A 14523-nucleotide genomic window follows, 5' to 3' on the forward strand; every position below is an offset into this window, starting at 1 on the left:
GAAAGAGGGAAAAACAAATTGACCATTTTTTTGACCGGCATATATTATGTAAATTCTGTGGTACAGGTCCTTCAGTATGCGCCAGTGCTGATAGGATGCTCGGTTGTTCCGGGCTGTTTAAAACATTTCTTGTTACACCTAAAGCACAGCAACTGTTTTCTCTCATAACAAAAGTGTTTTAATGTAAATATTTTTGTAATGCAGAAAACAAGTTTGTCCTTTTTTTTTTCTATTAGATCTTTTTAAAATAAGATTGTGAATTTTTCTTTCTACAGCCCTGTTTTCTGACTAGCCTAATTTATGTAACAGCAATTTAAGACATGTAGAACAAGTATTTCTGATCATTGAAGACCAGTGTTAATGCTACTTCTAATCCTGATGTTGCTAAAGTTTCTGATTTTTTCCTAGAGCACATAAGATGTCTTCACAGAGACTGACTTTTGTCTAGTGCAGTTAATTTCCTTTGGCTACCCCTCTAATTCCTTAGAGAAGGGAGGTGTCTTCAGTTCCACTGACAGTAGAAGCAACGTAGGGAGATTACTAGATTGAAACTAGATTTTTGGGAACAGCTCTGCATTTGAAGATATGATTAGGTAATGTTCTTCCTCTTCAGAGCACTTCACAAATTAATTGTCTTCTCACTTTAATAAAATGGTAGTAATGCATTTAAAAATATCTTCCAACTGTAAAGCAAGTGGCAACCCCTCTATACTTCTGTGAATGTAAGGAGCTGCCTTGGAAAAATACCCTGTTTTCTGAAAGGGGAGAAAGAAAAAATGCTTGGTTGCTTTTGTGCAGGTTCAGAACCTAAAAGTTTAGGTTAATGTTTTCTAAAATTAAAAATCAAGGTAGTCTATGTATAAGATTAGTGTCTTGAAGGAAGGTGATAGTTGAGTTGGTTTAATTGGGAGTTATGTTTCATGATTTCATTATTAAAAAACATGATTAGGAAGCCAAATCATTACTTTGAAACTGAATACCTTAAAGAATCTAGGAATAAATTTTGTTCTCAAGTAGAAATCTCTTTTCTTGAGTAAAGAAGCTTTATTAGAGTAGCATAGTTTTGTCAGGGTAGATGAGACATGTTTATACAGATTTAATGTAGTCACTTTTGTCTGTCTCATTCTAAAAACCTTCCTCCATTAACTGCCTCCTAGGCTTTTGTGTTTTAAACAAAAGCAAAGTTCTGGTGGATTCCTTTTCTAACTGGCATCTTTAAAGGGGACAGAGCCCCCAGATCTCTAAAGCATGCAGTTTATGATATTGTCTAGTCACATGGTTATGCTATAAATGCTTTTCTATTTTTTTGTTTTCCTTTTTAAAAACTGAGGAGATTTTCAAGACTTTCTTAAAAAAAAAATCAATTGTTATTCTGTTAGACTGGGAGGTAGCAATTAGGCTTTTTGTCTTGCAAATATTCCTTCATAAGTTTACCCTTTTTCCTGACTTATGTCAGTTTGCTTAATAGAATATTTTTCTTTACAAGTATTGCCTTGTTTATGTCCTTAGATGATCACAACCATGGTTGTATTAGATGCAGGCACGACAAACTAAGTTTTATTCACTTCCTTTGTCTTAATCCAAATCCCTGTTTTTTGACTGGTTTGTGTTACGATTTAAACACTTTTGTTTGGGAATTTTCTGTGGAAGGAAGGAAGGAAGGGGGAAGAGCAGAAGGGGCTCTGAACTCTGAGGGGCCTTCTGAATTATTTTGGGTTGCTTCTGTCCGTGGAAAGTGCATAGGGACTCTTAATATTTTACAGTAGATGATATTTATAATGTATTGAGGACTGCATTTGTGTGTGTGGGAGAGTTTGCATGAGCACTATGTATTTGTGCTGTTGTATATCTTAATGTAATTTTCTGTGTTGCAGGCTGAGTATGTCCAGCTTGTCACAGAGCTTAGAATGACAAGAGCCATTCAGCCTCAGATAAATGCCTTCTTACAAGGCTTCCATATGTTCATTCCACCATCTTTGATCCAGCTTTTTGATGAATATGAACTGGTAAGCAAAAATGTCTATGCTTCTTGAAAATACTTTGTTCAGCATACTTCATCAGTGGTGTAGTCACGTAGACGTAAAGCTCAGTACCCAAAAAATAAACATTTTGTACCTTTCACTTTTTTCCTGGGCATCTATCAGTGAGGATCACAATATGTGTATTTCTGCTTATCCTGTTTACTTGAATGACCATCTTCCCTCACATGCCAGCGATAAATGCCTTGAATTGTAATTTCAAAGTGGTATCAGCATATTGTGGCCTTCAAACCTTTTCATATTTTCTTTCAGAAGTACAGAAGTTCTTTAAAAGAAAGGAGGTGGTGTCTATTATTGTCTTGACTTTTTCTGAGTCACACAATCAAATTCCAATTAAGTTTTTGTGGTGGTTTGATCTTCTGTAACCAAGGAATCTTAAGTCATGCCAAAACTCAGAGCTTTTTTCTTTTAAGTTCTTTGGCAATAATTTCTACATCTTGATGCTATGTGCTTGAATTTAAACAGATCACATGAAGTTACTTGAATTCAAGAATCTTCTTGTATTAAAATTTAGTTGTAGATTCCATGAGGTTGCAACTAAACAGAAAAAGCACTGTAATTTTTGTACTTCTTAAAGCATTACTTTTTAAAATAGCATAAACACTTGAAATTAGTGGTTAGTCAGGAGAACTAATCGTAATCTCTGTGCTTCTTCTGAAGGAGCTTTTGTTGTCTGGTATGCCAGAAATTGATGTGAATGATTGGCTAAAAAATACAGAATACACCAGTGGCTATGAGAGGGGAGACCAAGTTATACAGGTAAAATTATTTTTTTAATAATGTAGGCTGTTGCATTTTTAACCCCAAAAAGATGCAGTTGTTTTTGTTGTCAGTTTCTGTGCGTGTTTATGGAAGCTTATTTTTACTGAAATTTGTGGACATTTTTTTAATACTATTTTCCTGTATTACGTGACTTGGTTATGTATAAATTTCATATGAAAATTTCCATCATTTAAGTAACAAACACAAATATTCCATTTATTGTTTTACCATTGTCTTTTCAAGTACTGCAACTATTTAATGGAAAATACAAACTAACTTATTTTTCATTTAGTGGTTCTGGGATGTTGTGGAAGAACTAACTCAGGAAGAGAGAGTATTGCTACTACAGTTTGTTACTGGCAGGTGGGAAACTCTTCTGTAACAACACATATGTTGTCTGGATACTCTGAAATAAGTCAAGAGACTTCTGATTACCATACAAGATAATCTAACTAGAAACTGTTTTGCATAGTTTGGTGTTCCATATGTTGATCAAAGTAGACAAAGTGTGTGTTAATACTTTTGCTGCCTGTATTGCCAGCAAAATGATTGATTACATATTTATTATACTTGGCTGCTTTGCAAGAGGTCTTTGTATAGTTAAGTTGCTGTCCCAGGCAATTTTTAACAAGGCAGTAGTGAATTTAACTGTGCTTTATATTCTTCTTTCTGCTGCATGTTTATGTGGCTCTTGGCTTCTTCAGTAATCAATATAGGCTTTAATATATGAGATAACTAGGTATCACTTTGGTCAGTGTAAACAGAACATCCTTCTAAAGCTCAGCTGAATTTAACATTAGCGCAGCGTGTCAAGATCAAGTGAAGATGTAACCTTATGCAAGACTGTGATTGCTTTATATAGGATTTCTGTCCTAAATTCTAGTTGTTCTTCAGGGAAAGCTACTTTTATTTCCCTTATGGTTTGGGGACAGTGGGGGAAAGTTTTGAGCAATAAATGCCCCTGTGAGCTGGGTGAGTTGCTGAGTTTGTGTATACAGACATTTTGCAAAGTGGATCCATAGACATACATGTGGCACCTGAGCTGTGTAATCAATGTCTCTTTCTGGTGGCAGGTGGAGATCGCACTATCGTCTTTATTTGATGTTCCCTTCATATTCTAGGATTAGTAGAGTAGTTGACCTTTTGTTCATAAGTTTTGTGCTTAAGCAATGGTGAAATACAAATGAAGATCATCAACCTTGTCTTTTATACTAAGGAATTTCACAGTCACGGAGGTATCATCAAATGGCATGGTCTTCAAATGCTATTAGTTTCACTTGATTTATTATGAATGTCATTGTTTTTAGGGATCACAGATAATTTAAGAAGCTAGTTCTGTGCACATCAATCTTTTCTTTTTGCCCTCTGCAGAAACGATTCCTGCAGTTCTAACTGCACAGCTGTGGCACGCCAGCTGCTGGTCTTTCATTTTTAGTGGACTAGTCCATTTCTAAATCTAGATAGCAAATAAGGATCTTTAAGATGTAAGGTCATGTTTCAAATACTTGTTATAACATTCCAAATAGTACTGAAGTGGCATTCACTATTTTCATGCCATTTGGGATAATCTGCTGGGTTCTAAGAGACACTTTCTATCAAGTAAACAATTTTGCTGTCTGATTAATACGTGCTTGAGCACCATTAATTTTGGTCACAAATCACGTACTGACTTGTTCTTACCCATTTCTTGCTAGTAGGAAAGAAATTTTTAGTCTCTCTTCAGAACTCTGGGCTGGAATCTAAAAACAAATTGGTCAGTTTTTTTCTGTATCAGCTAGGAGGAACCCATTGTGGTTTTTCTACAGTAATGGAAATGTAACATGTATGTTTTCCCATAAAAATTTAGGTTTTGAAAGTTACCTCTAATAGAGGAATGCAGCTGGCATTTTTGCACATAAATCCCCAGACAGTCCTAGTTTCTGGGCATGGAAGATTTAGATGCTGAATTGCCTCGTGAACTAAAATGCCAGTTAGTCTAGTACAGGCCAGTATTTTAAGTAAAATTGTATACCAAAAGTATACCTGATTTTAAACTACGATCTTTTTCTGGTGTCACGCTTCCCTAGTGAAGAATTTGTTTCTGCGTGTACTCATTAGCAGGCTGCATTCAAAATTTTCTTTGTTTTATCCATTTCCCTTTAATCTCTTCTGCATATTCAGTTACTTGATTTTTATTTTTTTTTTGGTGTCTGTGCGTGAAGTGGTACTATTCTTTTTTTCCAGTCAAAGACTATGAAATTAATTTAGCTAATTAAATAAAACAATTAGACTTATGATTATGTATTAAGTGTTTCTCTGATGTCTCTAAATATTCCTTAAACTTTGCCTTTTGTCTTTTTCCCCCATTCTTACACCTCTTTCTCTTCAATATAATGAAGTCTTGCTTGGGTAGTTTTGGCAGAGACACCATTCCATTCATCATTCATACCAATTTTGAGCCATTTTTTAACAGTATAGTAGTTGTTGTGAGCAGTGTTTGAGTAGCAGATTCTGTGTGTTTGGAGGTCTTAGCACACTTAAGAAAAAAAGCCTAAATATTCTTGTGCCTCATGGTGAGGATCTGAAAGTTTACTTATGTGTACCACCTGCTTTTTCTCTGCTGACAGCTGCTTGAGATCATAGCGCCAATTCCACATGCTTTTACTTTTTCCCTCTTGATCTGTTTGGTGTTTATAATTGTATTTGGCTAAATTATTGTTAATTATCCATTGGCAACTTTTGATCAGCTTTTTAGTTAACAGTTGGAGGGAAACGTTGACAGCTTATCATGATAAATTCTACTTTATTGGTATTCTGTGGATATCAGGATTGCTGTTTTAACTTCTTAGGGGATTGTAGTTTCTGTTGAGTAATAAGCTTTATGCTATTTTAAGGGAAATACTGTGTATTTGATAAATATGATAGATATATATGACTACTTTTAATAGTAAAACAAAACACAAGGGAACTGACTTAAAGTATCTCTTCTACGCTGTTTTCTTTTTAACTAAATTTATGCAAAATCTGTAAGTGGGGAAAAAAGATAGAAAAGTTAGGATTCAGATGTAAACTTAAACGTTTTAATAGTATTGAAATTTCCAAAGCTATGAAACCATATTGTTGCTCTTGCTGAAGGCTACTTGCACATGCAGTAAGAGAGGTAAGATCTTGGGGTACTATTTGCACATACTTGGAAGGCTTTTTTTACTGTATTGGCAGTGTTTTACTTGGAAAGAAAACTCATTCTTGGAGGCGTAAGTGTGCAGCCATCTGTTACTTCTGAATGTTCAAAGCCCTGATCATACTAAAGATTTTGACCTGTTGTATGAAAAACATTTTAATAAGTTAGATTGTAAAAACTTTTAGCTAATAGTGGGCTGAATGAGAAATTTTCAACAGCTATGTCTGTGTTTTATTGCTAATTTGAATGTGGAATTCTCTTGGTTCATCAGAGGGGAAAAAAAAGTCAGTGAAGGGGAGGCAGCACTGTATTAGAAATGCGAGCCAAAACCATGGTATAAAAGAGTACTGATGTAAAATCTTTACAACTGTTCTGAACTGTGGCTGTGAGCACAATTCCAATCGTATGTCAGAAATAGTGTGCTGAAAATAATCAGTACTTCCCTCCATAGTGGTTGCCTTATATACCAGTGCTAGAACTATATGCCCAATGTTGCCATCATTAAGGCAGGCGATACAGATTTATGTGTTGGCCACTATAGCTAGCTCTTAAAGGCATGTTGAAAAAGTATTACTGTGAGCTCTGTCCTAGCTCCTTAACATTTGGCAGTAGCAACCCTTACTCTTTTGCATTTTTGCCAAGTAGTTTTACTGTGAGTGGAAATATTACTTCATTCTTCTTTTTCATTCTTGCTCCTGGTTTTTACAGTTCCTTTTATTTTGTGGATATGGGAGCATTGTTTTTAATGTAAGTATCTGTAATCCAAAATTCTAACAGCTGTTATATATTTTTTTTGGAAGGTTTTTTCTTTTATCAGATCCTTTCTTTGCTAGCTATAAAAACTGCAGAATAGCTGTGGTTGGAAGTAACTTCTGGAGATTGTCTAGTCCAATCCCGTGCTCAGAGCAGGGTCAGGTAGAGGTGGATGCTCAAAGTCTTGTCCAGCCAGGTTTTGACTGTCTCCAGGGATGCTGACGCCTCAGCTTGTCTGGGCAACTTGTTCCAGTGTTTGACCACCTCACAGTAAAGAAGTTTTTCTTACGTTTAAATGGAAATTTCATGGATTTCAGTTTGTGCTCGTTGCCTCCTGTCCTATCACTTGGGTGCTCCATCTTGATACTTGTGCTCCATCTTACTCGTTGCAGTATTCCTTAAACCGTAAATATAAATAACCATAGATGTTTGCCTACACTGAGATAACATTCTGTTACAAAAACTGGTTGTAGAAATGAGTCCTGTTTGCAGACAGAATTATCTTAAATATCATTCAGACAATTTGATGCCTAATGTAAATGGATGTGTTATTCAATATTGTAATTAAGAGCATTTAGACAATGAGAATTATGATATGGATAAGAAAGGGGGAACCTTGATAAAAATATTAGTAACTGGTCATGTGTAGCAGTTAGAGGTATTTGCAGTGTAAAGATTATATTTTTTGGCTTATAACATTCTTGTAATGGTCTGATTGCTGTGAATTTTCTCAGTTCCAGGGTGCCTCATGGTGGTTTTGCCCATATAATGGGTGGCAGCGGATTGCAAAATTTTACAATTGCTGCTGTGCCATATACTGCAAATCTTTTACCAACGTCAAGCACATGGTATGTTAACTAGTCTCACTGAAATACCTTCAAAACAGGGCTTTTTCATGTCAGTCACAGTCAGAAGTACAGTTCGAGTATTTTCTTTAAAAGGCCAAAAAAAAAATTTAGTTTGTGAAGTATTCACTATCCAACATAAGTGGTAGGTTTTAACCCAGGTGATGTTACACTATGTTTACTCTTTGTTTACTATGTCATTTTGCTTAACTAAAGGCAGTGGGATCAGTAAGGGAATATTCAAATTAAATTATTGTATTTACAATTTACTGAAGTGAAAAAAAACCCTGATTTCCTGCAATATATTTGAATGCTCAATGGTACTGTAATGCAGCACAGGTTTGTTTTTCTTCCATAAATGTGACATCTTCAGGGTTTTCTATCAAAATACTTTACTGGTGGGTTTATTGCTGAAGTGTGGTGTGACTTTTTTTTTTCATTCTTTTCAGTATCAACATGCTGAAGTTACCCGAATACCCAAGTAAAGAAATCCTTAAGGATAGGCTTCTTGTGGCATTGCACTGTGGAAGCTACGGTTATACAATGGCATAATGAACTCTAGAAAACTCATCTGACTACTGACGTGCGATTCAGAGTGGCAGAAGTAATTTTGGAAACTGTCAATAGAAAAGCAGCTTAGATGCTGCAGCCCATTGGCAGGGCTGGGCTTCTGAACTCGTCCAGGATCATCAGCTGTTTCCTCCATTATGTGTTGTCAAAAGTCACCTTGATACCGTCACAACAAACTTCTCAGTGTGCTGCATTTTCATTTTGTAAAATGACAGATCTGTATGGAAGTCAGTTTACATGCTTTTCATTATTGCTTCAGTCTGAATCAGGAGGTTTTGTCAGAATCTCTTTCCACAGTTTACTTTTGATTTTCAACTATATGGTTGAATGATATGTGTTTTAGTTTACTTTGCACTCAAATGGCATGCGACTAATGGACAGACTTGTACTTTATGCCTCGTTGCATGTGAAAGTGCCGTTTATTTTTGCAGAGAACACTCTATAGAAAGTTCAATTGGGATTTTGTACAATAAGACAAATCTGATGTATTTTCCATTTATTTGCATAGTAACAGAAATAAAATTTTATAACTTTTTAGTACTTCAATGTATATAGTATGTAAAGATTAGACTGTTATCACTGGAAAAAATAACAGATGAAGTTAATATCTAATTTATATTAGAATTTACACTATATTCTACTAAATATTTAAAGTATTTGTGACTTTATAGTCAACTTGCAGTTTAGAATTTGTAAATATTATTTAAGATCTATATCCATTTGTTTGAATGCCTTTACTCTTTCTTTGACATAATTGTATGTTCAAAAGGTATTATTAAATTTTAATATTTTTTACCAGAATCTGAATGTGACAAGTTTGTGTGTCTTTGTGGGTGGTTTATTCTTTTTTTCCCTCGGGATTTTATTCATCTTACTATAATTTGAATTGTCATGGAAGCAGCATTTGAGAAGGCATTGTCAAATTGTATGGATACACATAAGCAAATGCACAAGGAAGGAACTTGAGCTTATTGAGGTTAACAGGCAAGACTATAATAATTAGAATCCCATGTCAAAATTTATATAAAATTAGAATATATTACTCAAAATGTAAAAAGACACAGCAATGGCTCATCAGCAAGTGTTTTTGATGATAAGCAGCTGCACAGGTTGGGGTAGGTGATGCATTTGCATAACTGCTTTTTAGGGACCCTAGGGTAGATCTACATTATTTTTTTGGTTCAGGTTAGGAGTGTGGGCTTTATTGTTGTTTTGAGGGTGATTTTGGTGTGTTTTTTTTCTTTTTTTTTTTTTTTTTTTTAAATTAATCTGGTCATCCCTGCTTGTCATGCTTTTGCTGCAGAGAATGCTAACTGGATTCTCTCCAGGTGAAACTAAACAGAAAAACGTGATCCAAAAATGTACCAAATGCTAATGGATGAATAGCTAATTATGTCTACAAGACCTAAGTGATCAGAAGAGGTGATCTGAAGAGTTAGTAAATGAGTTGAGACATAGCGAACCCCCCAAAGACGTAAATTTTAAGGTTCAGGTCCTCAGCACGGTGTTTGCTACTGATCCGTTCATGTTTTCCTACACTAAGTGCCAGTACATGTGTACCCTGAGTTCACCAGCTGATCTGTCTAGGCTGCTTGGTGCTGTTTTATGGGATTTTATTTATTTGTTTTAATCTAAAGCATACATAACCTCTGGTGGTGGGAGAGAGAAATCTGTGGACCACCTGATTCTGTGGTGCCACAGTAATTTTCCTTAGGGCTAAGCTTTACGCTTAGACTTAACTAGCTTTATTTCCCTTCTGGTTCTGTTTGTGCACGTGTAAATGTTGGTTTAAATTCTTACGCGGTGTTTGTGGCTGCGACTTAAGGAGAATACTGCTTTTAGTTAGCAGAAAGAGCAGACCCCTCCAGCAGGGCAATCCAGTGAAAGCTGGCGAGACTGTTGCTTCAGTCGGCAGAGAGATGCCGTTCGTCTCTGGCATGCTCTAGGAAGCTTACGCTGTTCCAATATGTTAGATGTTTGAGGCTGCAGGGGGGTTTAGCGTTTAAATCCCAGTTATCTTGGATCCCTCGGTTAGCAGAAGTACTTCACTGTTCTGCACAGCTGGGCAGTGCTTGGTTCCCTGGCTATAAAGCTGATTTCTGTGTGTGCCTCTGCGAGGTAGATTGATAGCAGGACGGTGTTTGGAGCAATGCAAGGTACTTGTCAGGAATTATGTATTTCTGTTTTCTTTATGTAAACTAGGATTTTATCTTTATCCGAGGGTTTTACTGTAAATACTGTTGTTCATTAACTACTACACAATCTGTGGGTTTCTTTTTTTTTTATTTTTTTTATTTCATGTATTCTGTTTCATGGTAACATTCAGCAGTCTGCAGGAAACAGAAACCTTGCATACTCTGTGTAGTGTCCAAAACATGTCATACCATAAGGCTGAGTGAAGGGGAAAAAAGAACCAGATTCTTTTTCTTTTTTTTTTTTTTTCTTTTCACTTTTGTATTATACCGTAGGTGACATAGGTATCAACAAGCGGAATTTGTTCTCAAACTGTTCCCAAAATGCTCGGCCGCTGGTTTGGAAATGTAACGGAGTGCAGAGTTTTAATGTTCTCAACGCTTGCCTATGACAGATCTCCCTGGTACAGCCTCAGAAATGGTTCGTCAGCAGATTACCCCTTCCTCCCCCATGCCAATGTTACTCATGTCCCCTATGAAGCATCTTGTAGGATTTCTTGTGATATTTGTACCAAATACTCCCTTGATAGGTCAGAATGAAATTTTGTTGAAATACTCCTGGAATAAAAAAAGCACGGTGAAAATGTGTAGAAAATGGGAACAGAGCTCTTAATACTGGACTCTTGGTGTAAGAGCAACCTTGTTGCTGCTCGTTTTGAACGGTCTTTTTTTTTTTCCTGCTGAAATGCTAAACAATACTGTCTGCTGCGTTTGACCATGTGAAGTTCACAGGATTTAATTATTGCATTGGAAGACTGTTTTTAGGACACCTGCGGCCTATTAGCAACGGGGTATGAAAAGCCTGTTGAGAAACTATAACTTAATATAGCTTATAGTTTAGAATGATTAATTGGTTTATATTTGTTCTCTCCTACTGTGCCAGAACAAGGCAGGGCGAGTGTTTTATCTCGGAAAGAACAGAACAGATGTCTTGTCAGATCATAGATCATGAGCGCTCATTAACTTTTATTATCTTTATGAAATGTTAGATAGCAAAGCCTAGTTTTTGATGCTTGAAAATGTGTTGTGCATCTAATGTTGCAAAACCATTAAAACCATAAACTGTGAAATGTAGCTTAATGACTTCTACTGTATGTTCCATTGTCGGTACGATTGAAAATGGAATGAGGGGGAGAAGGTGGGTTGGCCCGAATTTTCCAGAAACTTGAAGACCTCTCCATATACAGTAGAAAAATACTAGGACCATCTCCGCTCCGGAACTGTGTGAACTCTCTATTTAAGAATATAAACTCAAAATTGTAGTTCTAGTTTAGTTGGATTGTTCTTGAAGTCTAAGGAGCTGATTCAGCTCTGCAAGTGCAGCTCAGCGGTGCCTCAGAGAAGCCTTGCTCTTCCCCTTCCAGGCCTGAGCAGGAGTGGAAGCTCGCTTCATGACATCCAACCTGGATGTACGGCGCATAGAGCAGGGAAGGGCTAAGAAGGTTGCTCAGGTTGCTTTTCTAGAGCTTTTGAATAAATAAATAAATAAAAAACCTTATTTGTCCCTCACAATACACAGACCAGCAATACTCCATAGGTGTTCCTCCAAGTCTTAACGTGTAGGTGATTTTCCAGTAATACTTCGATGGCGTTGCACAGGAATCAGGTGTAGAAATCGAACCAAGCGCTTGTCATTCCTTTTTTGACACATAGTGGCTTGATCTTTCACTCCGAAGCGAAGTAGTCTTGGCAGTTCTGCCCCCCTGGACGCAAGAGGTCCTTTGCTCTTCAGGCAGTGGAATTCTTTCCCTGGCGCTGGTCACCTTCCGTTCCTCCCAGTGCCCTCTGCCAGGCTGACGTCCATGGCTGACCAGCAGAATCTGGAGTTCCCTCAATGATCAAGACTTAATTTTTCTAATCGATTGAATCTAAAGAATACAGCTGCTGAATGATCCCAAACAGGATTAACTGGTTTTGTAATAACAAAATTTTAGTTCTTTGTGTGACATTCTTGGCATTATTGAAATAGAGTTGCTGAGTTCTGGATTCTTGGTTCAGTAAAGCCCCTGTGTTTGGTGGTTTGGTTGTTATCTAGAGTAACCTTGAATTCCTTGCAGTGTACCAATGCTAACTGTGCATCAGCAAATCTTGACAAAAGTCGAGTTTATCAATTGATAAACTTTTCATGTTTCTTCTAGAAGTAAAAAAAAAAACAAACAAAAACAGCCCATCGTAATCAGAAGTCTCACTAAGAGCACCCAGTCACCATTTTAAAGACCTTGTCAATAACTGCTTATTATAAAATACTCTATTACATACATGTTTCAAGCAATTCTTAAAATACTAAACGATACTGAAAAAGTACTCTAGCATATCCCACTTTCTAGTACAACTTTTGTGTTGATAATTTTGAAAAGTCCGGTGAAGTCACACAGGAAATATTTTATTTTTTTAGGCACCTTTATGAAGAAGGCAGACAGCTAGTGAATTAAGGAATGCCTTATCGTAGTAGCTTGTTCCTGTTGTAACACCACCGCAGTCTCCAGAGCAGAGACAGAGACAATCTTTACCTTAAATGGCTTATTGTCTGTAAAAAGAGGTGTGATTTCCTGTGGTACATTTTTTTTCCTTTCCTAAGTTGCCATTTTCCTTCGGTGTCTTAGCTTTTGGGGAGTGGGTTTCATCTGGGGGGAAAAGGCAAAGGAGGAGGAATACTTCCTGGCCTAGTGATGGGGGAAGCAGAGGAGAAAGATGAGATCGAACAGAGCGATGCCCGTAGTTTAAGGGAGGAGTCTTCCATAAGGTCAGATGTCTGATGTCTGCCTAATGCTGTTACGCCAGAGTGGAAAGCAGGACTTCTTCAAGGTCTCTTTTCTCTCTTTTTTTTCCCACGTTGCATGCTTCTCTCTTTATGCGTCTTATACGGAAATTGTTGGATCACGATAGATGTCAACCTCGAGTCTCAATCAAGAGAGATGTGAGGGAGGGACAAAAAGGAAGACAGGGTAGATTCTAAAAGAAATGGGAGATGGTGTCAGTATATCACTGGAACAGCCGTTTGCCTGGGAAGCCTTGCACTACTCAGTGCCTACAAACCCTTCTCATGCAAGATTATTTTCTAGGAGCCGCTCTTTCTACAGAAAGTCTTTCTGGAGTGGGTACTTCAGGCAGCCAAAAAGCTGCAGCATTAAATCAAACATATTGCTTTATTGACTGCCATTCTAGTATCCTCTATTCCAGGTAGTAAGTAATCGGTTCCCTTTGCAGGAGTCAGAAAACAAAGAATTTGGAAAACAAAAAACTACCTCTATGGGAATTTTTCTTGCACGTTAGAAAGAATGCTTGAGGAAAACCAGCTGATTAATTAACAGACTGATAAATATGAACCGTGGTAAGAGGAAATGGATGACCCTGTTTTAATTGTTACCGGGCAAGCACAGTGATCTGTGTTAAGTGCCTTTTATCTCCACCACAAGCTTTTGGAATGTGACGTAGACGTTCAAGACTGGAGAACAAGACAGTGTTTTCCTGAGACAGCTTTTCAGAATGTAAAGGCTAGTTTCTTTTTCTTTATAGTTTCCATGCTACATTATATATAATATATAACAATAAATATTTAAATAAGTATAAACCAACAATATATATTAAATATATACATTACATAAGCCCAAAGCATTTTAATTACACATCACATGTTTTAAATATCTATACAATATTATTAGTACTACTATAGTAAAATGCTACATACCAGAGCATTTTAGGCTGTGGAGATTTTGTTTTCTTCGATTAATGCTACTAACTGGATGATTTTTGTATGGATTAAATAAAGCAGGCTTTCACTGTTAGCCTTGTGGTTGGAGACGTACGTTTCCGCGTTCTTTACCTTCATTTTGAAAGAGTGGGTGGGTGTTCAGTGAGGCTGTTGAAATTGTGGGCAAATCAGTAGTTTGTGTATGCAGCTGTTGTTACTAAGAATTTTTAGCGTGTCCGTAGAAGAGTATTTTTGCAGTTAAGAAGTAAAATTGGCCAACTACTAAACTGACGCTAAGAACCAAAGCTTTAAATCAACTAGATTAAACTTCCTCAGGGATTCTTGAGTTGTAAAGATAAGTGCTTTTCAAGTCAGAACATCTGTTTGTACCCAGACTTACTATAGATAATCATACAGCTGATAGTCTAGAGACTGTGATACATGTTTTATAGACACACTTGTCAATTCAACAATTTCTTTACTCTCTAAGGACAATAACAGAGTTAATGTA

General features: G+C 36.7%; 1 protein-coding gene across 5 annotated transcripts in view; it reads left to right on the forward strand.

Moving 5' to 3' along the window:
• The window catches only part of HACE1 (HECT domain and ankyrin repeat containing E3 ubiquitin protein ligase 1), a 54220-nt gene extending 45400 nt beyond the window's left edge, over positions 1-8820 (forward strand). For 2 of the 5 annotated variants that reach the window (XM_063329874.1, XM_063329876.1), the window contains 6 exons: positions 1875-2006; positions 2700-2798; positions 3094-3164; positions 6670-6708; positions 7449-7562; positions 8009-8819. In XM_063329874.1, coding sequence (XP_063185944.1) covers positions 1875-2006; positions 2700-2798; positions 3094-3164; positions 6670-6708; positions 7449-7562; positions 8009-8111 — 558 coding nt within the window. In that variant the 3' untranslated portion in view covers positions 8112-8819. Of the gene's footprint in view, positions 1-1874; positions 2007-2699; positions 2799-3093; positions 3165-6669; positions 6709-7448; positions 7563-8008 lie in introns of all 5 variants that reach the window. The other 3 variants (XM_063329872.1, XM_063329873.1, XM_063329875.1) reach the window with 3 other exon arrangements.
• The last annotated feature ends 5703 nt before the right edge of the window (positions 8821-14523 follow it).

Source organism: Chroicocephalus ridibundus, chromosome 3 (assembly GCF_963924245.1).
Source record: "Chroicocephalus ridibundus chromosome 3, bChrRid1.1, whole genome shotgun sequence".
Taxonomy (NCBI): Eukaryota; Metazoa; Chordata; class Aves; order Charadriiformes; family Laridae; genus Chroicocephalus; species Chroicocephalus ridibundus.